The sequence below is a fragment of the Strix aluco genome, chromosome 7, assembly GCF_031877795.1.
Source record: "Strix aluco isolate bStrAlu1 chromosome 7, bStrAlu1.hap1, whole genome shotgun sequence".
NCBI classification, from domain to species: Eukaryota; Metazoa; Chordata; class Aves; order Strigiformes; family Strigidae; genus Strix; species Strix aluco.
The window spans coordinates 27072407-27098413 of record NC_133937.1 but is presented as its reverse complement, the minus strand read 5'-3'; the positions used below and the strand labels follow the sequence as shown (position 1 = coordinate 27098413).

The 26007-nt window shown below is 48.4% G+C and overlaps 1 protein-coding gene across 2 annotated transcripts in view; it reads left to right on the top strand.

Moving 5' to 3' along the window:
- The window catches only part of ARL3 (ARF like GTPase 3), a 30575-nt gene extending 9625 nt beyond the window's left edge, over positions 1-20950 (top strand). Inside the window, exons 2-6 of one of the 2 annotated variants that reach the window (XM_074831171.1) lie at positions 95-238; positions 1378-1494; positions 5970-6020; positions 7988-8173; positions 16831-20950. In XM_074831171.1, coding sequence (XP_074687272.1) covers positions 95-238; positions 1378-1494; positions 5970-6020; positions 7988-8173; positions 16831-16878 — 546 coding nt within the window. In that variant the 3' untranslated portion in view covers positions 16879-20950. Of the gene's footprint in view, positions 1-94; positions 239-1377; positions 1495-5969; positions 6021-7987; positions 8174-13839; positions 14855-16830 lie in introns of those variants that run through there. The other variant, XM_074831169.1, reaches the window with a different exon arrangement.
- Positions 20951-26007: the final 5057 nt, after the last annotated feature.

Here is a 26007-nt window from a genome sequence, read left to right as displayed (position 1 = left end):
ACAGAACCCATCTTAAGGGAGGAGGACATGGCATGGCGTGGTGAGAGAGTCAAGGAGGGGGAAATAACAGCTATGATCTCTCTTGTGGATTTAGGGTTTACTGTCAATCCTGCGTAAACTGAAAAGCACCCCAGACCAGGAGGTGAGAATCCTCCTCTTGGGACTGGATAATGCAGGCAAGACCACACTCCTGAAACAGCTGGCATCTGAAGACATCAGCCACATCACGCCAACACAGGTGAGGAAGGCCTTTCCCTGCCCATGGCAGTTCTTGTGGTCCCACCTGCCTTATTATACGAAGCACTCATGATTCAGCAGAGTATTTCAGTAAAAGGGGGAGCAACTGAAGCCTGGTGCACCATGAAGTTTGTGTGTTTTCTGCACAAGAAGAGGGTCCCTGAAGGAGCCAGAGAGTACCAGGCCAGATCTGTCAGGTAGTGTAAAAGTGGATGAGTGCTGTGGAGTTCTGCAGAAGGCTTTTGGATCATGCTAGGGTTGTATGGATGAGACTTTGTTCTTGTTGCCCTTGCCAAACAGGGGATGTGTACAGGGGATGCTGCAGCAGTGGGCAAGCCCCTTGCATCTTTCACCTAGCCAGCTCCAAGGATCCTGCATATTCCAGCACTCCCTCTCTGATGCCTCTGGTCCCCTTTCATTGAGCCTCGGGGTTGGGGAGAGGGATGTCTCCCATCAGAAGCACTGCAGCATCGCTCCTGTGTTGACCAGAGGAGGTTGCTAGAGAGCTATGGGAGATCCTTCCCCCCACCCTGTAGCTGCTTCCCAAAGCTCCCAGCCCTGACACCCCAATTCCAAGCCCCAGTCCCCTGGGTGGTGTGGCAGCGTGTTGCCAGCCCATGCCACATCCTGTTTTTCTACTTGAATGCCCTTTCAATTGGTGCTCTAATTGATGAAATGGACCCTTCAGACGTGCAGCTGTTGCTCTTTTAAGCCCGGCATTAGCTGTGTCGTGTCGAATTGAGCTGAGACCTCTGGCTTCATGTTAGCTGGGACCTCTACTCAGCTTTCATGAGCTCAATCCTGCTTCTCACAGCGTCCTTGTTTGTTCCTTATCTGCAGCTCTCCCACCTCTTCCTGCACCCACCCTGCTGAGCCCTCCCAGGGCACTAACTGCATCATGTGTCTCCGTAGCCATGACAGCGTCAACCCTTGACCCAAGAACACTGGCAAACTGATGGTTTGGCGGCTGTGTTCACTTTTGCCAGTGCCTCTCCCACAGCCGATCCATCTTTGTGGCTGCCCAGCTCATGTCACTGCATATTGCAGGCATGGGATATATAAGGTGTTAATGTCTGCTCATGTACGTGATCCAGCCATTTAGGTTTATGCTCTATGTGGCTTTGTTTCTGCTCTCTCCAGGGCTTTAACATCAAAAGTGTACAGTCTCAAGGCTTCAAGCTGAACGTATGGGACATAGGCGGACAGAGGAAGATCAGGCCGTACTGGAGGAACTATTTTGAAAACACTGATATCCTTGTGAGTATTGGCCGCAGTTGAATGCTGTGTTCATGCAATGGCTTTCCGAGGTCTCAGCCAGAAATTCAGGAACAAGTAATGTAATGTCCCAGTCCTCAGCAACACCATTGCCATTGTAACAGGAGTTATTCTGAGTGAAATGGCAAGATTGGTTGGGTGCAGTAAGAAAAATAGTGATATTTGGAGAAATCATTCAGTTGTATGTTTTTACTTTCATAGGATGGTGCTGGTTGTAGCCAGTTCCTTTCCTCTCATCTCAGTCTCCTTCAAATGAAAGAACATTAATAACTTGTAGTTTGCCCATCTATAGGTCCTTTCACTGGGGACTCTGGAGACCTGTCATGGGTATTAGTGACTTAAGCCTCACGTGTAAGAGGTAGGCTAGTATGGTGCCTTTGTTTTCTAGTTGGGGAAACTGAGGCACACCAGAATTAAATGCTGGTCTGGCATCAGATAGGAAACCTTTTGGCTGAGGGACACAGATCCCTTGTCTTTTCCTTTGGTCCTTTAAATCATAAGACTGTCCTTTAATGTTTTTGACATCTTAGGTGCAATTACCTTACAGTTAGCTACAGATGGCTACAGTTATATTTACAGTGCAGGACCTTTTTGTTTCCATGCCAGAGTACATTACCCTGGGACCCTCCAAGTGCTGTCCTGACTAGTTTCAAAGAGCACCTCTAACATGCAGCCACGTGTGCCAGGATGAAGTCAGGCTGGGGACTCCAGGCCTCTCCTTGCCCCAGGCACTGTTGCCTGTGAGAGCAGAGAAAAGGCAAGGTCTGCAGGCTCCCATGGGAAAGCAGGAAGCTCTCAGAAAGATGCCCTTCCTCCCTCCTGTCACACACAGACTCACTTGCACAGAAGGATTGGAGCAACTAGGAATAGGACTGCTCCAAGGCTCGTGTTGGGGTCCTGAAGGGCCTGGCTGCGCCTGCTGATTTAGACAGCATTGTCCAAATGAAGCTGTTATTTAAATGGGACTAATAAACCCTCAGTAAACTCTTGTGCAGATCCCCCTTTTTCAGCCTTAATTTGAAATATGATGTTTGAGGGTAGCCACCACAACAGTTTACCCAGTTGGTTGCTTTTGCAAAGAGTAATGGTGAGATCTCCTTGGGGGAAAGATCTGGGTTTGAGCAGCTAGCAGGACACACACCTCAGGTACTCCTCTGTAGCCATCGAGAAGGGGGATATGGCATGGCTGTGCAGTGATTGTGTCCACTGCATCCAAGCTCTGCAGCTGTGGGTGGTGGGGAGGCAGTAGGTGTGCAGATCAAAGTCAACACTGCAAAGCAGCAGCTAGGGGATCCTTGCCTGCTATGGCAGGTGCTCAGGCTGCAGAGACTGCACAACCAGAAAACAGTATCTGTAAGATTCTGCTGGCAAAGGCAATGAGCTATACCGGCCTGTGGGCTTCCACCCTTCCCAGTGTGTGCTGCATGGGAGGTTCAGAAATAAAGGTGAATTTGAAGACTGAAGGAGATGAAAGCAGTTGTTTGCCCTGCCTTCCTCTCACCCCAGTTAAAGCAACGTACAGAGAAAACCTTTATTTTCATACAAGTAGGAAAATGGGTAGATAGAAGCAGAATCAGCTTGGGGGAGGCAGCGGTGTGAATTCAGAGGGAGTAACTGAACATGGACCTGAGCACCCCTGCCTGCACTCCGTGCTGACACCCAGTCCCAGACTGGGAGCTGTTGACATGTTAGTGCAGTGCATTGCTATGTCCATACACACCAAAACTGGGATCAAGTATATGCTGATGACTGTCTTCTGCCAGCCCTCACGCCTGTTTTAGCCAGTAATTTTTACCCCCTGACAAACCTGGTGCAGGTTATGCATCTGTAGATTGAGCCAACTTATCCCTCATGTTATTTCTTCATCTAGTCCCACCACTTGCAATTGCTGCCCAACCCACTTACTCCAGGTTTTGTTTTGGCATGTTGCTCAAAGGAGGGACCGAACTTTACGGGAATTTCTTTCTCAAGCTTCGTTTCTCCAACATGGTGTACTCAATGGCAGTTCAAACTGGCAAATGGTGCTGCTGAGCACCACAGCCAGAAGCAGGCTCTTGTGTGGCCCTGACCATAGAAGGAAGGTGGAGATGAGATACACTACAGTTCCCAGGACCCCCTGCTTCTGTCTTCTCCTAAACTGTATTGCACAAAGCAGAAAGAACCCTCTAAAGAGTATTAAAAAGCAGGAAGTGATTGCAAATTCAAATCCATGCAGGTGCCTTTGAATGAGAGCTTGATCTTGCATCACACACCTGTGATACTTGGAAGCTTAACCCAGGCAAATAAGGTGTGGATATCTGGCTGATTGCATATTCAGACAGGCACCTGCAGCTATTTGGCACAGTGCTTTCTGGTTTGGAAGTAGGCACTCGGCACATACTTTACCTTCTCTGTGCTGTGCTTTTGTGGCTTTCGCCTCGAGCGCTGTTGTCTCTAATTCTCATCTTGCAAAATAGCTCCCTAGCAAGGAATGGAGTGGTGCAGGAGAAAGCCTGGATGGTTGGGACTCAGAGCTCTTCCTTGCCAGTTACAAAAGCACCGTACAATGGGAGGTGCTGCCTTTCAGTTGAGAAGTAGCACTCGACTATTGCGTTCATGTGTTGCTAAGCTTCCTCTAAGATGTCCCAAAGGAGGACAGATGACAGTCTAGTTTCACCCCAGAGCACAGCTGCCAGCCCTGCCACTTCTTCCTTTCTTTTGGTCTGTGTTTCCTACCCCAAATGGGGTTGCTGCTTGGGAGGGGCAGAGAGGACAGGCGTAGCTGACACAGTATTGGTGCACGTGCTTGGGATCACAGTGCGAGGAGAGGCCGTGTGTCATGGTGTGCCACGGGCCTTTCCCCATCACGTGGCACCACGTGCGTGCACTGCTGACGCATCCCCACGCAGCTGTGTCCAGCTCTGCTACGTGTCCCCCAGCCTCTGTCAGTGCACATCAGCCCGGCCCCCGGGAGGACTGCAGACCCCAAGTGATCAGCAGAGAGGACTGCAAGGTTGCTGGGTTACCTCCTCAGGCCTGGCATACAGATCCTCCTGCTGTGTGTTTGGTCCCATTTCAAACAACTCCAACACTGCTCATTAAGAGAGTGCCTACAGTTTAATAGATATTGCTGTTAGAGATCTTCCCTCCCCCTACTATTTGGTTGAAATTATCCTGGAAGCATGGAGTCTTATGCTGAGACTGCCTGCAAGGATGCCATTTATCTTGATGGCGGGGTGCTGTGCTCATCTATTCCCTGAAAACCAGGCTGACACTTGCTCCCTGTAAGCCACCAAAGAGCATGCAGATGACATGCTAGCAGCTTCAATCACCACTGATGAGGAATGGCAGGGACTGGAAGCAAAATGCTCGGTGTTTGTCACCAGTCCTGTCCCTGTCTGCTGTCCCAGCGCCCTTCTCCTTCAAAAACCTTCCTGTACCAAATAATGAAAAAGGGCTATAAGTCTATTCTTGCCTGAGTGTTATACTGAGGTTCTCCGTTTCTTTAGACATAGTTTGATACTTGTGCGCTCTGAACTGCAGTAGCATTGCTAGTGGGAAGGAGGGTGGCTGGACTTACAAATTACACATTTAGGGGGACCTTTGAGGAGCCTTTTAGCCTGTGCAGACCTAGAGCTGCCTTCATTGAGAAGACTCATTTGCATTTACAGAAAGGAATCCGCAGGTGCCATGCTGCTTGGAGAGGGTGGAGATGCCCTCCCAAGGCGGGGGGCCAGTGGGCCAGGGGGATCCACCCTTCTCCATACCAGGGCACAGGGTGTCTGCCCGTTGGGACCTCCTTGTGGACTGTGCGATGTGGTGCCCAGCCTGAGAGGGTGGCAGGACTCTGCTGTCAGTCTTTGTGAGCCAGCTGCTCCCCGTCTTCTCTATCATCCTGGTGGACAAGCTGGCAGCTTGCAGTCTCGCAGGCTGGATCTAGCCCTCCTCCCCAGGTTTCTCCAGGAGGTTGCAGTAGGATCGCCTGATGGAGAGGAACTCAGTGTCCCCAATATGAGTGCCATTGTGTGCCTTGGTGGCTTCCTGAGGAGGTGATGGCATGACATGGTCACACCAGTGCAGTGTTGTACGCTCTTCGCTAAGGTGAAAGACCATGTCTGGCTCCCCAGGTTTTGCCCTCCTGTGCTCAGCTTCAGCTTGTAAGCCGGTCATTTGAAAAGATACCAGGCAGTCTCCTGTTCGCTTCAGATTATTATCTGAATGCCGTGGAGATGGTGCATCCCCAGTACTGCCCCCAGCTCCTTTCTGATCCTACCCACATGCTGTTCACCCCCCAGCTTTAAAAGAGGTGGTTCCTCTCCTTTCAGAACGTCGTGAAGTTTTGTCAACATTTGCTATAAATAATACCAGGGATCTTTGTGCCCAAAGCATAATTATTAGGCTCAGCTCGCTTAAGCACATGACACTTTGGAAGAGTGTCTTCTGGGAAGAGTAATTTTTTCCTCTCATTTCTTTTTCAGATCTATGTCATTGACAGTGCAGATAGGAAGAGGTTTGAAGAAACGGGTCAGGTAAGTTACTTATGCCCAGCTTCCTTTGAAGTAATTCAGTGCTTCTGAGTGCCCCTTGCTCACAAAAGTTAGGAAGATGTTTTTGTTGTTTATGAGAGAAATTTGCATTTCAAGAGACTTGCCTTTCAACATCAATGCAGATTATTTTGGTAGATGTGAAACAAGGAAAATAGGTAGCCTAATTCCGTTTAAATAGAACGGTTTGCATTAAAGTTATACAATAATAGCAAATGGAGCCTAATACTGAAAGCAAAAACTTCTCTAAGTCCTTTAAACCTTGCCAAACCAAGACCCTGAGGAATCCTATTTTCTTATTTACAAAGTTGAAATGGAAATCATATTGACTTGATTGTCTTTTGGATGCAACTGAAAAAAAACTTAAGAACTTTGTAACTAGGACTGGCCAGAAAATAAGATTTCCGTTTTGCAAAGTTTTGATGTTTTGTAACATTTTGTGTTTTAGGATGAAACAAAAATAGTACTTTTGAACTTTCTTTTGTAAAATTCAGAAAGTGACAGTGTCCCAAAATAGCTAGCAACAGATTTACCCCCCAGACATAGGAGTTTTAGCTTAAAGCCCTCTGTTCTTGCCTGATTTGAAGGAGGCACTTGATCTTTTGCTTCTCAGGTATCATGGCCACATGCTAACAGCAGAACTGTTGGTTGTTCTAAGGGTGGGGGTAACCTTTCCCGTCTTGGAGCTATTTCATTTTATATCAGTAATTAAATATTCATTGGGCAAAAGAGGGTGAGAGGAAGCAGAAGCTTAGGGCACTTGCCTGAGTCAGGCAGAGTCAGCCTGGACCCCTCATATTTTCGCAAGAACTTTTGGTTTCAATAAATCAGCCGTGTCAGATGAAAGACCTATTTTGTTGAAAAATTCCCAGCCAACTCTGTTTATAACTCCATTCTCTTGTCCTGGTTTCCAAACTAAACATTGCTTTTGGGGGGATGGAGTCAGATTTCTACTGCAATTTAGCATCTCCCCAACTGCACTCATTTAATCCAAAAGTTTCTAGTCAGTGGATGAAAGATGTTAGGACAGTATCTGAGAGCATGAGACCTTTCCAGCTAAATAAGGAGCCCACAAAAATCTCATGTACTCATCTATCTGTAATGCCAGCAGTCCCTACAGTTTCAAGTTCTGCTGGGTTTGTCATATGTTCACATAGGGAAGTGACTTGAGACTGTGCTTGTTTCACATGAGGCCATTGCACAACCCTAGACATGAAGTATTTCAGCCATCGTTGATCCACTGCAGATTCAGATTTGACCTATTAAAAGAATCTCTTTGAGTCACCCAGTTTTCAATGAACAAACTCATTTCTCAAGATGCCACCCAATGTGTGCTGTGCATATGGAGCCAAAATCCAGCTAGTAAAGCTGATGTAGCTTGTCTTCAGCTAGCCAATGCCTTCAAAAGCACCCGCACTTTCTTGTGGGAGGAAGATTCCATTTCGGAGGGGAAGGTGGTGGTGGTGAAAAGTCCTCTCCCACTCAAATTGCAGCGTATAAAACTTGGAACAAAACCCTGAAACGCATTATTAGCGAAGATATCAGGGCTGGTGTCAATGGCTGCTCAGGTACAAATGCCAGTCAGGCAATAACTTAAGACAGATTCCTCATACTGCCAATTTACATGTTTTTTGCTGTTTCATCAGTTTTGGTCTCTTGGGAGCAGGGAATGGTAAAACAGAGAGTTGTAGCCTTTAAGGCAACTGCTAATTTCAGACCAAGATGAAGATTTTTGTAACCTGTAATTGGAAGAAATAGCTTTTGAACCTTGGGCAGAGATGATTGTATACATTTTTGCTCTCTTATAATAAGATCTAGGTTTCACTGGAACACACTCTTCTAGCATTTGCCCTAAATATATTTCTAATTAGAGACAACCACTGGTGGTTGAAGGTTTTCTTCCCTTCCCTCTCTCTGTCTTCCCCCACCCCACTCCCTTGTAAATGATACAGGAGCTGGCTGAGCTTTTGGATGAAGAAAAGCTTAGTGGAGTCCCCGTGCTCATATTCGCTAACAAGCAGGATTTGCTGACGGCTGCCCCGGCTTCGGAGATTGCCGAGGGACTGAACCTACACACAATCCGGGACAGAGTCTGGCAGATCCAGTCTTGTTCAGCTCTTTCAGGAGAGGGAGTACAGGTGAGGCTCTGGAGAAGGCTTGCTGTGCCAGCAGGCCATCTGTAAGAGATTGTTGTCTGTTGATCTGCAGGGTGGGGCTGGACTGGCTGCCTCATGAAGGAGGGTCAGTGCAGCCAAACCCTCGCAGCACAGAACATGGGGGGCGCGTGTCTCGTCGCCTGTGCAAAGGGAAGGGTGATCTGTGAGTCCTTGGGATCTCTCCATCCCTGGCAAAGGGGAGAGTGATTGCCTCCCCACCCAGGACCCCTTGGCTGGGCCAGATGAAGACACTGATTTATTCTAAAGAGACTGCTGTCAGGTTAATCATTTTCACAAAACAAACCGTCTTTTACTGTTAATCCCTTTGACTGTTACAAGTGTGCACTTTAGAAATCTGAGTTACCTTCGTTACTAATGTCGTTTGGCATTTGACTCAACCTAGGCACCAGAGAGAAACCATTCAATCTTTCTGATCCAGAGAAACACAAGAGTTGCATGTGGGGCAAGGACTCTTTTAATGGCAGCATGTGGGGCAGCAAAAACCCACCGAGGGGGCTGAGCGGTGTTCCTGTGCTGAATTGTAATAGCTGTGTCTTGGGCTCCTGTGCTGTAGCCAGTTCCTGCAGTATAGTACCTCTTTGTAATGTAAATGGAACCTAGGTTTGTTTATTTCACTCAGGCTTTCCTGAATTAATGAAATATTTGCAGTGCTCGCAATCTGAGCAGTGAGGAGTACTCCCTTCACTGATATTTAAAGAAAGAGAATGGTGAAGACATTTATCTTCATTGCAGTTTCAGTAAAACCTTATTTGCAGATGCTACAGAGCTGTTCAGGGTAGTCAGATCTCAAGCTGAGTATGAAGAGTTGCAGAAGAAGCCTGCAATACTGAGTGGGCAGTAAAGTGGCAGATGAAATTCAGTGTTGACAAGTGCAAAATAATGCACACGAGGAACAACAGTCCTAACCGTACACATACGATGATGGACTCAAAATTAGCTGCCATTACTCAGAAGCAGATCGTTGGGAACAGCAGCTTAGTGCTCATCAAAGGCCAGAGAGGAAAATCAAATGCTAGAGAATTATCTGAAAGCAAACAAGAAACATCCCAGAAAACATTTATTTTGTAGTAGAATAAAGGCATGGTGGGCCCATACCTTGAACATGACATTTATTTATGCCTCTGCCCCATCTAAAAAGATCTAGTAGTAGCAGAATCATAGACTCCAACAAAAAATTAAGTTGAAGGGACTTCAGGAGATCTTTAGACCAACTTCATGTTTAAAGCAGGGATAACTGTGAGTATAGAGGAGGTTGCTGAGGGTCTTGTCCAATCATGTGATAAATATCTCCAGGCATGGAGATTCCACAGTCTCCTTAGGTAACCCTTTCTAGCACTTAACTACCCATCAGAAAAAATATTGTCCATGTATCTGCTCAGAACTAGGGGAGATTTGAGAATCCTCTGTTGAAAATGATCAGTAGCACAGAGTGGCATCTGTACACAGGGATAATAAATAAATTAGGACCTGAAACTTGGAAGAGAGAGGACAGAGTGGGAACACCTTCAGGATTTATAAAATAAGGTAGAAAAATGTCAGATAGACTATATGCTGTTTTTCACGTTGCTAAAGGAAGTGCGTTACTAATGAAATAATCAGACAACAGCTTAAAAGAGATAAAAATAAGTGCTTCTTTGCAAGTAGTGTAATTAAATTGTGGGTCTCATTGTCACAGAATGTTGTGGAGACCAAAGGTATCAGTTGGTTCAGAAAAATACTAAGAATTTCTGAAGAAGAAATCCACAGGCAAGCACTGACCACTAAGATCCAGAGGCAGCTTTTGAATGAGGAACAACTTGGGCCGTGGATGGGAGGGAAGAACAGGGCAAGGGAGAGCCTGTTCCTACGTGTTCTTTCCCTTGGCATCCAGAAAGGGGATGCTGGCCTGGATGAACCATTGGTCGGACCCAGTACAGCAGTTCCTCTGATTTAAAATTCTTAACCTGATGTTTAGACCAAAATGTAGTAGATGGTGTCCTCCAGAGGGCCTTTGTTTAGTTAGCCGAGATACAAATTCAGCTATGTTGCAGCTGTGAAGCCTGGGAAAGGCTTCAACTCTGATCTTTATTTTGAAGTGGTGGTGGTAGAGGGAAATGCATTCCACAATGGCAGTGTATATTCATGTCCAAAGAAATGTGATCAAGAAAGTAAGGCTGCAGTTCACAGGATTACAGGCAGGCATAGTTCACCTTCTTCCCTCATCTCGGCTCTCCTCTAGTTTATGGAAGTCCAAATGAGCTCTCCAGCTGCAAAGGGGCAGTAAAGTAAGTGTCAGATGAAATTCAGGGACGTGTGTTGGAAGTGGAAGAACTAAATGATAGAAAGTGGCACTTTCTGTTCATGAGCTTGGAAAAATGCCTCCTTCTCAAGCTGATGTCTGGGCTGTCTGGAGTGGGCTGCACACTTCTTCGTTGATAGCACCTTCTTACTGTGCCTTCTCTTTGAAGTACAGTGCATCCCTATACATTTAACAGAGGAAAAATGTGCAGCCCAATACCCTCTACTGGGGAAACGAAATCTGCTGCTGCATTCACTTCCAGAAAACAGAAGGCAAGAGCTAAATGTGTTTGCGGGCCTATATATTTTGTTCATCATGCTTATCTAGACAAATTAATTTAGATGCAGGCCAGATAACTTCCTGCTTTGTTGTCCACAGTCTCACTGCCCTAAATACTGCAGCTTATGCCATAAATGATTATTGCAGAAAGGTCAGAGAAGTCACACTCTCTCTACAGCGTATAGAAAGAGCCCCTACATTTCTCTTCTGCCGTAACTCCAGCCCTGTCAAATCAGACAGCAAGAATGCCAAGCTCTCCCTTTCCTTGGAAATTCACTGAACAAAATGGTTTGGGAGATGGCTTTTAAACTAAATCTGGATCAGCCCAGGGAGAATCAGCATTGTCAGTCCTGGGACTCTAAGGAGAGGTCAACATGCTCAAAATTTAGGAGAATCAAAGAACTTGTTTAAAGAGTGAGATTAGGAAAGATGTTTTTGAGGATCATGGTACACAATATCTCTACCAGTGGCTCAGAACAGGAGCTCTCTATGTGTAGTTAAATCTCAGGTCACTGCTTTAAGGACTTCTTTGAGAAATGACAACGAGTGACAGCAAAATAAATGAAGACATGGAAGCATCAGGTATTCAGAATGAAAGCCAAGGAGCGAGCACGCTAACCGCCGCTGCTGATGGAATACATTAGCTAGAGTAAAATTGGAGACATCGCTGACAGATTTTGCAAGGAAGAGTGGTGGCATATCTAGTACTGAGTACATGCAGGAACAGAGTTCATAGGGGAAGATTTTTCTGATAGCTTGAAGGAAGAGCAATGAGCAAAGATAAATAATGCCAACACATGAAGGAGAAATAGTTTGAAGGTCATTTAATTAGTTTAGCTGCTAGCACCATGGTGTATAGAATTGGGTAGTTAAGACTGGGGATTTCAAGGTTAATGAGATTAGATTATGGTTAATAGAATGATATAAATTTAGAGAATTTAACTATTAATTTGAAATGGGTTATTTAATAAAACTGTTAATTAAGGAGGGAATCCATATTGTCATCTTCTCTTTTAAAATTAACCATTGGGGACTTTGGAAAAGGGGCCTAGCAATGTCCTGGGCAGGCTCAGAAGAAAGGTGACTGGGTTAACTGGAAAACTCATGTAGTGTCCTCTGGACGCCAGCTGGTAGCCCCAGTTATGCCAGCTGAAGACTTCATTACCTCCTGACTGTAACCGTGGGCAGCACTTGTCTTGTGAATCAGACTTCATGGTGCCATTGAAGGAGGAGTGGCATCCCTCATGCTTAGAGACTTTTTCAAGCAAAATATCTGCTTGGGTCTGCTAGTTAGGAAAGCAGGAAAGCCTTTTCTGCCCACCACAGCCATTTAGGCTCTGCCTCTGGAACAGAGTCTTGCACCAGTTTACACCGAGACCCTTGCAACAGGGTACAGCAAGCAAGGGAGGCGATCGCCAATATCAGCAGAGAAACATAAGGGAACTGTTGCCTCACAACGGCTCTCTGGTGCCACGTAGGCTCTCTCAGGGTTGTGTTTTGTGACCAGATCTCCAGTTGTAGTCCTTGGCGTGCAAAGGCTATGTACATTCCACCCTGGCCAGTCAGGGTGGGGTGAAAGCAAGCAGGACTCCTCTGCTTTGCAGCCTGTCCTCTTGCTGGAGGTGTTATTTAGGGGTCAGGGTGTGTATTAAACATGACTCAAGGCTTTGGACCAGTCCATGCTCTGCAGCTTGTTTCTTGTCTGAATCAAGAGTCTCCTCGATCAAGGCAGCAGGAGCTCAGCCTGCCCCGAGGAATCGTCCTCCAGAATGATGCTGCAGCATATTGTGTCCAGAGTCTCCCAAGCATAATGGCCCCCTGGAGACCATTAAAAGCCAGTGGAACTGAGAGTAGCCACTAAACTTCTCTAATTTATGCCAGAGCTGGTCTGACCCAAAGGACTGTGGGAAGGGTTGAGCCGCCTTCTTCTCCCTGGCTATTTCAACCCCGTTGAGAACGAAGCCCAAGACCTAAGTTATGCTGATGCTGCGATTCAGCACTTTCAAAAGGGCAAGACTCAGAACAGGACCCCCCGGCGATGTTGTATCCTCAGAGCTAGGTTTTGTCTTAAAGATGTCTTAGCCAGGGCAGGCTAGATGAGGATCTTCCACATCTTAACAAGGTTCTGGGGCTACTTGTAAATGTGATTTAAAACCAATTTTGATGACTGCAGCTCTCCTGGGGCAGGCAGAGCCAGTGCTTGTGGAGGAAAAGCAACCATGTTTTCAGATTACAGGGCAAAGTCTTGTGATTTTTAAGCAGGGTAAGGAGGGAGTCTACAGTGCTGCATCAGGGATACAAGGTCTCAGAGGACAAAAGAAAAGCTTGCACCCAGGCAAAAAACAATGGATAATGTACTTGCGGGAGCCTGTAAAAGCCAGCCTGTATGATGACTGGAGGTGCAAAGAAATGACAGATAATGAAGGCACAGTCCTAGCTGTGCAGAGGGAGAAGAAAGTGACAGTTAAAATAACCCATACCAAAAATGCTAGAGATGGAGAATTTTGCACTTGCCTGACCCAATTTGTTATGGCAGACAGAAGATTACATGAAAGGATTAAGCTTTGCTGTCCTTAAGGTCACATTAGGGGTCACAAGTTTGTGGCCTTGCCTGATTCCTGGCTTGCAGGGGAGCAGAAATCGAGAGGCTTTTTATGGGGTGGAAAGGACTTGTTCACTGTGTTTGAAGTCAGATTACTTCACTCCCATAACCGCAAAGCTGATAATGCAGAGAACAAGCAAGCAGTGGGCTAATCTCAAGCAGGACTTCTTTATTTCTCCTGGGGAAGACTCTACCAGTCCTTTCCCAAAGGGCATTAGAGTACAACTCCCTTGGCACAATAGCAGATGTGACTGCAGCAAGGCGGGGTTGTGCCGAGCAGCATTTCTCTGCAAGGAGCATTATCCTCTTCCCTGGAGTTCTCTCTCTTTGCTTTGGTAAAGTTTACTAGCTGCTTGTTAAGGAGCTAAGAGAGGCAAAGCTGAAAGATCTGAAATCTTTCCCTGGCTAAGTTTTCCCAGGGTTGACTTGAGGCTGGAATACTAATATTGTATCCGTCTCCATCCTCAGAGTACCTGCCAATGTCTCTGTGTCTCAACAAAGAAGCCCAAGGACATCTATCAAGATCTAAATGTTACTGTAGGGATTGTACTTTCTGCACAGAACCATCTTTTAAGCATGCAGATATAGGGCCAGAGTGTGTAGGGACAAAGGATGACAACAGTTGACTCCTTGTGGACTTGACTCTTTCAAGCACCGTTTCCTCCTTCCTGTGTGCCTTCCCCATAGCAGCTCTTTGTGTTTGTAGCAGCTTCTCTGGATTTCTCTCTCTTACCGCCCCTCCGTCCTGCTTCAAACCTTAGGTAGAAAAACTGCAAATGTACCTTTTAGTTTCTTTTGCTTTCCATCGCATTTGCTATTCCTCAAAGCATTTGGGGACACTGCAGAACACACGCCCCCTGAGAAAGTTGCACCAGAAGCTATGGATGTAGCTGCAGTGTGACTGAAGATGAGGAAACTGTCTTACACATACCTCTTTGATACAACACACGTAGAGCTGAGCATGTTCATTTTGCCTTCATCACTGTCGGGCAGGGAGATATTTACAATTAAATGTGATTTTTCCTGACAATTAACTCATGCCAGAAGAGAGTTTTAAAAATCTATTCCTGCTTTAAAAGTTCAGTGACCTACTTACGTATTTCAAGCCTGTTTGGAGTTCACCTTTCCTCTTGCATTTTGCTATGTCATTCTTTCGCCCTCGTTATATGCTTGATGCAGCCAGGCTCCCAGCCATGGTAAATCCCATCATAAACTCTGCTTTATGACCCTCGCCGCGCTGGTGCTGAAACGGTCTGTCTTTCCCCTTCCCGAGCTCCCGAATGGCAGCAGGCAGAGTTTTAATCACTGTGAATTCAGGTTGTGGTCAGATTAGGTAGAAGATAGGATGCGTGTTTGTTGTTTTGCAGTGATGTATTGTTTCTGGGATTACTGTGCTGAATAGCAGAGGGTGTCAGCTGATATTTATTACTTTAAGCTGTCTCAGCTGTTCTGGTTCAGCAAATAAACCTACATTCAAAATGAATGAGGAGCTCTGCTTGCCTTGTATGCCATGATGTGTGCAAATGTGATTATTGCTTCCGAGGCAGGGGAAGCTGAAATCATTGTGGGAGCATTTTTAGTTATTTATTTATTTTTACTCTTTGCAGGCAATCATGCAGATTTCTAAAGCACACAATCAAGCCAAAGGCTTGACACCTCTCCTCCTAGCCCCATTGTTAAGCCCTGGCATTCCTCATGCTGGGAATCGCTCGCTCCCTCTCTCTCTAAAGTGATAAGCTTTAAACCACACTATTGATTGCTTAAGGCATTACATGTTTTACACCTAGGTTATCAGTGTTATTGAAAGGGGAAGACACAAAGCTACTGGGCCTTAAAATGAATCTACCTCTCGTCTTTTCCCATTTGCTCTGAGGATTTCAGACAATTTGTTTTACACTGATCTCTGCTGTGGAGATAAATAAATGAAACTGGAGACATCAACCCTCCCCAAGGTTAGAGTTAGAGTGTTATTAGTGTAGGGCCTCATGTGCACCCCAGCACAAGCTGGGCTCGCTTATTCTTTATTTAACGCAGCAACAAGGGCTGATTTCAGAAGTTGCTTCTCCCCTTCAGATAAGAAGTGTCACATAGTGCAGCTATCAAGGTGAATTGGTATTTTCAAGTGAGAAACTCTCTGCTTCTGATTAAGCCCTGAGGACTCCCTCTCTTCTCTCTTAACTCTTTAGCTCCCCTCTGACGTGGCCACCACCTTTGTGGCTGAGGGGCAACAGGGAGGCACAGCAATGAGTCTTGGTTCACCCCAAGGGCCTGCTGTGCTGTGCCTCTGACCATCTGTCCTTGGGGCAGCTGAGGTCCTTGGCAGCCTTTTGGCAGTTTGGAGACAAGGGCGTAGGAAGCCAGTGACACTGCTGCCATGGGGCTAGCAGCGATGCTGGCCCAAAGGCTTTGGTCTTTCTTAGGGTCTAACTATCATTTTAATGATCCAGAAATGACCATTGAACATAACAGAGTGAAATCCCCCCTCCAGAACTCCAAGGTGACGTTTGCCCAGTTTCCAAGCACAAAGATGTGCCGCTCTTCTCTCATCCCCAAAACCCTACCTGCCTTCTTTCTGCCCTGGGCCACCCTGCTGGCAGAGATACTCCATAGGCAGGGTAGAGGTAACAGATTTGGTGGGTCACAAATACGAGGAGATTGTGCCTTTTGCGCTCCGTTGTGCTCATCTCACAACAGATAAGTGACACGAGCAGATAAATGTAGCTTTGCCCTTCAATAGCATATCCCATTCTGGGATCTCGGGCAATAAACTCACAACTTGGGTATTCACAGCACAACTGTTACCATCATGCTTGCAATGGTCAGAGATGTCATGCACACGTTTTTATGGAAATACTCTAAAGAGTATATCAGCCTTTTAAAACGTGACTACATCCATTCTTACTGAACCCCTGTGGGACCCCTGAGGGCCCATTTTCTGTGGGGGCCCTGAGGAACAGGGAGTAGGGTCGAGATCCAGTTACTGCAGTGGCTTTCATGGATCTGGATTTCAAGGCTTGCAGCTGAGCAGAGAATTAGAGCCATATTCTTAACAGGGAGCTGACTGTATAACAAACAGCTCCCTAAAATCTATGGTCTCAAAGATAAGATGACTTACCCGAGGTTACACAAATCATCTGTAGTTGAACCTGGAACTGAGCCTTCATCTGCCACTGATGTACCTTGACTGCAAAGTGATCCTTCCTCAAAGGACCTACACAGAGCGACAAGATGAGACGATGATGCTTTTTATGGTCAGATGAAAGATTTAATAACCTCTGTGTGACAACATCTACTGAGCAATGAAGCGCTTGTTTTTTTACCCATGGCATTTTGGGGCACAGAGGGCAGGCGGGGGGTAGATGAGGAGACACAACGGGGTGCTTGCAGAATGGTGGTTGGGTAGGATTGGGGGATTCCTTTTCCCTTCACTTGACTAACATTACCTTTCTCTGTCTGAAGGACGGCATGAATTGGGTGTGCAAAAATGTCAATGCTAAGAAGAAATAAAGCGTTCTGAGCTGCATGGAAATGGAGGAGCGGTGGGAGCAGAATTCTAGCCTGAAAACACTAATTTGCTGCTTTCTGACCAAATGTTTTTCCATCTGTGCACAGCTACAGCTGTTAAAAGCAAAAAAAAAAAAAAAAAAAGAGAGAAAAAAAGGGAACAACATCGGTTAAAACCTACTGCTGGATTTGGAACTTGACCTGCTCTTTAGTATCGTTTTTTATCCCAATAAAGGAATTATGTATTTCCTCCCTACGTATAAATAGTATTAAATGTCTGATTAGCAAGCAAGTTTGTAACCAGAAGCAGGACTGTGATTCAGTCTGGAGCAGAGGGAGTGGTGAGTTACTGTAGTTGCTTAGACGCATCATAGGACCTGCCCTATACGTGCGGGTTTGCGGTTGCTGAGGACACGCTCAGGTGTCAGTCACAGCTTCCCCTCAGTGACAGATAAAATGCGGCTGTGTTACCAGTTGTGGGTAGTTTCTTAAAATAAAGCTGCTAAGGAGTCATTTGTGTAATGAGGGTAGAAGACTTCCACATATTCCTATAGCCATAAAAGAGGAGTTTGATCATAGCGAGGCACTGTTGCATTGCGACACCACTGTAGAAGGGAGAGAGGGGTTATATGTGTATAATTGAAGCTCTTTACAGTTGGAATAATGCAGGATGAGCGTGCCTAGGGCTTTTCTTGCAGCTGAAGGAGAATTTAGCCCAGCGTTTCACCTTGAGCCAGCAAAAACGTGGTTCCTATGTTCAGTAAATTCCATATGTGAGATTAGTCTTGATGTTGAACAATCCCTGTTGATTTTCCCTTGATGTTAAGGCAACTCTGCAGCAAAATGCAATTAAGTCCATGATTACTTTCTAGAATGAGATACCAGGTCCCAGGTTTCCTTTTTGAAATGTGCAAAATATATTCTCCTACCCCCTTCCTCAGCAGGCCTTGCCTAGCCCTCCGAGGGACTCGGGGACTGCCCTGCCGCGGGCTGGCTGCCCAGGGTCTGGGGTCCCCCCAGCCCAGTGCTGGCTGTGGGTTGCCCTGGTGAAGGGTGAGGAGCCTGATGAACAGCAGATGGGAAGCATTCTTTAAAACAAGGATTCATTCTTCCCTGAACTGGCCTTCCTCTAAAAGGATGCAGTTGCTGAAATAGGAAAGAGAATGTGTTTTCCACCTCCTCATCCCTGATTCAAATCTAGCCCCAGCTGACAGTGAGCAGGAGTCATTAGCACGCCAAAGCAGCCATGTCCTGCATGAAGTGAGCTTGGTGACTCCTGGGCCAGCTTCTAATGCACAGATGGTAAAATAATCCCACTGCCCTGCTTGCCAGCTTTGTTTGCTGCCTGCCTGCGAAAGGCCAGAGAATGACTAGGGACTGCATTACCCCTTCCACCTCTTGGAGACGGACTGGCGGCAGTATGGGGAAAGCTGCATGTACTAAAGCATGTGGCTTTACCACGCGTCAGCGAGTTGACTCATGGACCCAGGCAGACGGCTGACACCCCTGGAGCTCCCAGCTCTTTGCTCCTCCCTTCCCCTGGATGTCCCCACCTCACAGCTGAAACATCTGCACTGTACGTGAAGCAGCCCCTGGCCGCCTACGTGTTGCAGCCTGGCAGATTAAAGTCATCTGGGGCTGATTCCGGGTCCCCCCCATACGTCGGGATGTACAGTAGCAGTTCAGGGGTTGATCTGCGTGTAGTTCAGCTGTCTTTCTGTGGCTGGGGGCAGAGGGACAGCTGGGACAGCAACTGCTTCAGCAATCCAACTTTAATCTGCCTGCGTCCGTGAGTCAGCACCCTCTGAGTGCATCTGTCTCCATCACGGAGGCAGGACATGCATGCCATAGTAGCACAGCCTTGCTTTAAAAACCAGACAACTGGAGGGAGGGGGAAGAGCAGGCTCAAGTGAGCTGTTAAGCAATCGCTAATGACATGAAGTGACACAGCTCCAGCTTTGCATGGATTGAGTAAGGAGTCATAAGATGAGGAGAGATGTTCATTTAAACATAGCTCCTTCAGTGACTCCCCAGCTGCACTGGCTTATCGGGTACCCTAGGAATGTGAGCACCGCGTGTTCCTGGGCCAGCCCAAGGAGGAGAAATGCATCCCAGCAGCTCCTTTTCCTTGCAATTAATGCATTTGCCTGACGCAAGGACTGTAAAGAATTGCAGCCCTTTCTTGTAGGCACACTTTGTGCTGACTGAGTGGCAGAGCTTTGTGACAGATACTCCCTAGCTTCGGATTTGCCCGCACTGCATGCCAGATGCAGTGTGAAATGCTTGGGTACCCCTCCTCTGGTCCAGGCAGGACAGAAAGCCCTCTTGGAGGCTCAGGCATTGATCCTTCTCACTTGCAAGGGAGTTGAGTTGGTGCTTCCCGGCTCCCTACTTTTTTACCAGTGGCAAACTTACCCTGTGACACCCTGCCTGTGCCACAGTTAGCTTTCTGGATGCAGAAAGCAGCCAGGAGGGTAATTTGATTTTTTTAGGCTCACATTGGTTAAACTTGGAAATGTGTGTAAGATAAATATAGTCATTTTCCTATAGCTCCAGTTTGGAAGGAAAAATTGCCTTACTGAACTCAGGATCCAGAAGTGTTTGCTGGCTCATTCATTACGTTTGCGTGTAGCTACGCATATTGGTTGTGTGCATTTGTACCAGCCAGAGCTTCACCTGTAATCCGGTAGATTAATTTGGTTTACCTGCACCAGGTAGTAAGAGAGGAAGACTGTGATAGAGTGAGCTGTCCTGGGAGGATGGAGGTGGAGAGTTAAAATGACCATGACTTAAGTAAATCACCCTGCAGTGATGGCTGTAAATGCTCTTTGTATTGTAAAAAACATCTCTCTGTGCATGACCTGGTGAAAATGTAAAAGGATTTGAGGTTCTGTTCACTTGCCACTCCTTATCTGAATGCATTTACATCCGCTATACCTTCCGCTCCTCCCTCGGCAGCACCTGGCTAAACACCACCTGTAAAACTGGCTGGGGCCAGCCAAAAACACCTGCCGCTGTTCAGCGAAACCCCTACCCCTCTCCCAGCCCTTCAGCTCCTGTTCGGTTTATGGTAATTGCATACGCAAGGCTTTGTCCTTCCAACTCTGTCTGCTTTGCCCTCCTTTAAGTGAGATTCGGGGGAAGCAAGCCGGCTCATTGGTATGGGTGGAGCTCTGCCACACGTTGCATCAATTCATAGATTTTTAAAGCCAGAAGGGACCGTTATGTTCCTCTCTCCTGACCTCCCGCATAACACAGCCCATTAAACGCCACCCCGCCGGCACGGTGGCTTGCGGTTGAATTAGAGCACTTCTGGTCGGAAGACACCCGGCCTTGATTTAAAGGCTGGGAGTGACAGACAGATCCACCCCAGGCTTCGAGAAGTTTGTCGCAGGGGTTAATTCCCCTCCCGTGGGGAGTTTGTCTTGCTTCACTTTCACATCATTAAATCTGGTTTTACCTTTGAGATAGATGAAAGACGCCTCTCCTGCCCCTTTGCGTTCTCTGGAGGGGAGAGATGATGGAGAAGTGAAATTCTCCAAGGGCACATCAGGAAACGTGAGTCCAAGCCCCTGCTCTGACCACGAGCGCTGGGCCTGGGGGTTTGTGTCCTCCTCTGGCTGCGGCCGTGTCCCCCCGCTGCAGCTCACGTGGAGAATGTCGCTCCTTGCCCTTGGAGAATGCTTGCCAAAGCCTCATGCAACCTTCTCCCATTTTGCCCCCTACCAATACTGCTTCTTGCACATGAATGACTTTTTTTTTCTCTCTGTTGAAAATATAACTGATCACCAGACCTATTTTATTAAGCGTACTGGAATGAGATCAGCCCACTCAAACTCGCCCCCTGCCCCACAGGGCTCTTCCTTTCTTCTGCAAAAGCAAAAGGTGGCAGCTGTTGCATTCCCTGGGCTGGCCGGGTCCACACAAGCTCTTTCTTTTATGTTCCCTTTTTGAATTTCACCAAAAAGGGGTATTTGCAATATCTGATCATGTTGTTACTCAGTGTATAATTTAGATGTCTTTGTCAAAAAAAAAAAAAAAAAAAGAAATAAATTAAAATTTAGTAGAAAGACAACTCGTGTTTGGGGGTGATCCTTTCTCTTCGACAGGCTCGTGTTCCCAGCGGTCAGCTGAGGACTGCCTCTTCCCGAGAGCTGCCAGTCAGTCCGCAAAGCTGCTCTTCCACCGCTCCCGACCGTCGCTGGTGCTAGAAGTGGTCAAAACTGTTGGAAGAAGCCTTTTCCCTTTGGATTTTTACTTGTCCAAAACTATCAGAAAAGTCAGCCAGCAAGAAAGGCAAACTTTGGGAGGACCTTCTTGTTTGAAAAATCATTTCATAGGTTAAAAAAAGCGTGTCACGAAACACATTCCCCACTGACCTGGCAGGAAGAGGGAAGGGGAAAAAGAAAAGCAGCAAATGATCTGGGTTTGGTGCGGTGAAGCGGGTGTTGGAGGGGGTTTTGAGAGAAGGAAGCAAATTCTGGGGTTGTTTCTTTCCAACTAATTTGACTCATTACTGTTCCTGCAACACGGGGCCGGGCCAAAAAGCGAGAAACTGTCAGAGCTCTTTAAAGCATCAGCTCCCTCCCTGCATGGCCGGGATGCCTGGAAGGCTGTCAGAGCTGCTGGAAAAAAACATTATAGATGGTCACACTTAATTTCTTTTCTCTTTTTTTTTTAAGGCACGCTTTATACTGAGTCCTGGTATTTTTTCAGCAAAGTAGGAAATAGTTTTTCATCTTGTTTGCCTAATGGATTGGATGTGAAAAATATTTCTCTGGCAAGTGAACACCCTGAGAGTTGTTTGACTTGTCACGACGTTATGGATCGGCCCCTGCGGCCCCCTGCCCCTGAAGCCGCCGCGCTTCCCCTCTCCTGTTGCTGTTTACGGTGGGACACACCGTAATTTATGGTGAGGCTGTGTGTGACCTTGCATGTGTCTGCTCGAGCGAACCGCAGCTCCCTTCCCCGCACAAGCCCCGCTTCACATTCACATGATGAATTTAGTGCTCCCAAAAGGACGAGGAACCGAGTGGATTGGATGTAGGGAGGGGAGAAAAAAGAAAATAATAATAATCCACAGCCTGAAGGAGAAATAAACACTGAGATTTTTGTTCCTTTTTGACCAGTATTTTCCTGTTGTTTACGGCCTCACACCCGCCGGATGACTGCCTTTATCAGCGCAGAGAAATCGTCTGCGGCCGCGGAGCCGGAGGTTTCAGCTGTGCTGGGGCGCGCGGCGGCGGGGGCAGCCGGACTGGTGGCCACGGCTGCACTCCAGCCGCATTGCCCACCCACCCGGGCACCCACCCAGGCACTGCACTGAACCTTTTTTAATTTTATTTTATTTTATTTTGTTTAAGTGGAAACAAGCTCGCACCGCAGCCTTGTGATTGGCTCCTGGCTAAATTGCAGCTTCGGGCTCAGTTGGCTGAATTTGGGCTTGTTGGATTTTTTATTGCAATCTGTTCACTTATTTCCCTTCCCAGCACCGATTGGAAGCAAAACTCCTGTAAAGCTGCAGTCAGGCTGCGCCCGTGCTGGGGGACGCCGGCAAAGGCTTGCTGGGAACAGCACGGGGTGTGTGGAGGGGTGCCCCTCCACATTTCCTATTTAGCTGGCTGACCAAGATGGATATCTGTATCCTTTTTAATGGGAAAAGGCAAAAAAAATAAATAAAATCACAGTCAGAAGAGGAAGGGTTGGAAGGAGCCGCTCTGCTTGCAATGTGCCGTGACTGCGCGGCTCCGAGCTGCAGCCCTACGGGCGGCACGGCCGGGCAGCCAAACACAGCCCCAAATAAATAATCCTGCGAGGAAGGGAAGCTGTCAGGTAGGTTAGGCCCCAAGTCTGAGCTGCATTAGGAGCTGGCAGGAGCGCCCTGCAAATAAATCATCTGGATGAGAGGTATTTTTAAATAGAAGTTGTCCTTCCTGCTTGGCTTTGCAACCTTTATTCTGTGCTACCGATGGGAGCCGAAGCCTGCAAGCTTTAATGCTTTTCTGGCTGATGGAGGGGAACCGGCAGGGGCTTGGGATGCCAAGGGGGACGCTGCTGGGGACAGTGGGTCCCCCCACACTGAGACCATCGCCCGTGGGCTGGGGACACTGTGTGGTCCCCAGCCTGTGACAGCTGGGTTCTGACTGACCAGGAAAAGCCCAGCGGCTTAGGGTGGCCAAGCCAGCTGTCCTGCACTGGCTCCATCACCCTCCCTGATGTCAGACAGGAGGATTTATATGTATTTTGAGTTCATTTTTATAGCCGGCACCTGTGAGGCCAGCGTCAGGCAGGGATAACTGAGGGGGGCCACGCCGCGGGGGACTGGGATGGTGGCATGGGCACAGAGAGCTGGTCTGGGGGAATGGGGAAACTGAGGCACGGCAACCCCTCTGCACCTGGGAGCAGCGCTTAGGTCTGGGACCAGGCAGGGGGCCGGGACTGTGGCTTGTGGCCACTTTTGGAGCCGGGGCAGGAGCCATAGCTCTCACAGCCTTGTGGGGGCTGCAGGGGGACACGCTGAATCGGGTGCATTCAGCGTGGCACAGCTGGTGCGGGCTGTGGGGCGGGGGGGGCCGCAGTTGCTCCTGACACTTTTGCCTCTGAATGTGATGATAAACTCCCTTTCCCGATTAGCGCTGATCCCTCTGCCTCCAAAACAGTTGGCCCTAATGAACATACGGCCCAACAGCTGTAAGCGGTTATACATATGCATGGATATATATATTTATCCCCCCCCCAGCCCATCCATATATACTGGAGATCACAGCTGTTGCTATTCTTCCTTGCAATGCAGATCAGACGCTCTCTCTCTTTGGAGTCTTACTTGACCTATTTTGCAGGCGCAAGATTTTTTGTGATGATGATTTCCCCAGTTGGTGCTTTTGATTCTGCCTGAAACATCTTGATTGAAGGCAAACAATGGCAGCTCCGGCAGCCGGCAGCGCCCCGCACCCACGCGCCGCCCCGGCCCCGCCAGCCGCCACGCGCCGGGGGGGGACGAGGGATGGGGTCCGGCCGACGCTTCCCCAGGGGGTGCCGCGGGATGGGGTCTGGCTGCCCCTTCCCAGGGCGGCAGCGGCTGCTGGCTGGTCCAGCTGGACCTGCCACTCCTGCCGCCCCTTCCCTGCGCCCACGGGCCACCACTCTGCTGCCTGGTCCATCGGCTCAGTCATCCAACCCAGATTCCATGGCTTGCACTGGCCTCCCCATCCCAAACCACCTCTGGCCAGGCTCGACCCCGAATCCCTTCCCTCCATCTGGAAACTGCTCTGCTACCCCAAAATCTTGCAAACCAAGTGGTGATGCCCCTTGGGGTGCCTCAGCTCTAAGGCCAGGTAGGGAGATGCTGCTCAGGGTGCCAGAGCTGGCAAGGATGGCAAAACCCCAATGGCTGCTGCATCCCTGGGTGCAGTGATGCTCTGAGCACCCCATGGGTGATGGAGGCCTTCAAAGCTCCTTCCTTGTGATCCCCCAGCCTCTGCTCGCTGCTCAACGCAGGGTTTCGGGGCTGGCACGCAGCCTCTGCTGGCGCCATAGCCCCCCCACAGCCGCGTGGGGTACCCCAAAGAAGGGCCCCCAAGTCACCACAGCCCAGCGTGGCAAAGCAGCTGTCCAGGCATGCACAAAGCCATTTCTTGTTTGGCTTTTTCGTTTGAAGCTTGTCCTTCTCTGGGTTTCTACAGCAACCGGGAAGTTCCCGTCCTGGCCCGGCCTGAGGGAGCAAAGCAGCCGGGGGGAGCGGAGCAGGAGGGCAAGAGGGGAGCATGGAGGGTGGGAGGGAAAAAAGACAAAAATAAGTTTTTTAAGTAAGGCTGCACTTTCTGCCTCCATCCTGGGACTGGGGCTACTGCAGCTGGAGCAGGGCTACAACCCTGTCCCTGTCCCTCCATCCCCAGAGGGAGTGCAGCCAGCTGGGGCCAGATCAGGGGGTGTAAAACACCAGCCATTAGGGTCCCTCCATGTAAGGGACACCCTGAGGTGTCCCACCCTGCCCAGCCTGGGCGTGGCTGCATCCCCTGGGGCCCTCCATGGGCCCTGGGTTAAAAAAGAGTAAATTACCTTAGAAAGACATTTTTCTTAAAAAAAAAAAAAACACCAAACAACCAACAAGCCGCCAGTGATTCATCTTAGGCAGCGAGTCTCTTCATTTATTCATTACAAGATAATATCCAAATCTGGCTAATTAATATTCCTGCATATTTTCCAAGGGCTGATGAGGTATCTTAAACATCTCGCCGAGATGGGCTTTCATATTTATAAGGTTGATGTGCAAACTTAAATTGACGCTGTCTAAATATACCCCTCATGTTTTAAGCATGGGGCTTCACTCCCAGGGCGTTGGGGGGGGGGGTTCCCTGGGTGCACACCCCAGCTCGAAGTGGGTCCTGGGGGCTTGGCTGGTGGGCAAGCTGCCTGAAAAGGCTTCCGTGAGCTGGGGTGTGATACTGTGTTGTCCATCTTTCCACAGAGATGTGAGATTTCTGTTTCCTTGGGTAATGGGAGCAGAGTGCAGCAAACACTGACCCACTGGTGGCTGTGGGGGTCAGCAGCGCTTTGGGGTGAGAGATCGGTGTGAGCACCCACACAGCTGGACGTGGTGACAGGTACCAGAGCAGGGCCGGCAGCTTCCTGCTGAAACTCTTTTCCAAGGTTAAAAATAGGACTTGGTTACAAACTGAAAGCCTGGTTTGCATTTGCCCTCATTATGTTGATTGCTTATTTACATGTATGTAAATGAAGGAAGAGGCAGCGGCTCCTCCACCTGGGGACCCCTCAGCACGGCAGAGTCTGAACCCCACCGGGTAAACCCCTGCCGAGGGATGGGCCACGGTGCTGCCACCCCCTCCCCAGGATCAACCTGAAAGTGAAGCGTCGCTCCGGGGGACGAGCCACAGCCCTGCGCCCCGCACGCGGTGGCCAGAGGTGCAGTGGTTATCGGCACCACCGCCTCTCCCCTCGCCCTGCTCCACCAGATGTGCGTGTCCAGCTCCAGCTGTTCCCCATCAGCCTCCCCCGAGCAGCACCGCCAGCCCCGGGATCCTTTTTCCACCAGGCCCCACGTCCTTCATCAGACACCAATTTGGTCTGGCCCAGCTGCTCATTTTTCTTTCCGCTGTGTGACATGTTTTCACC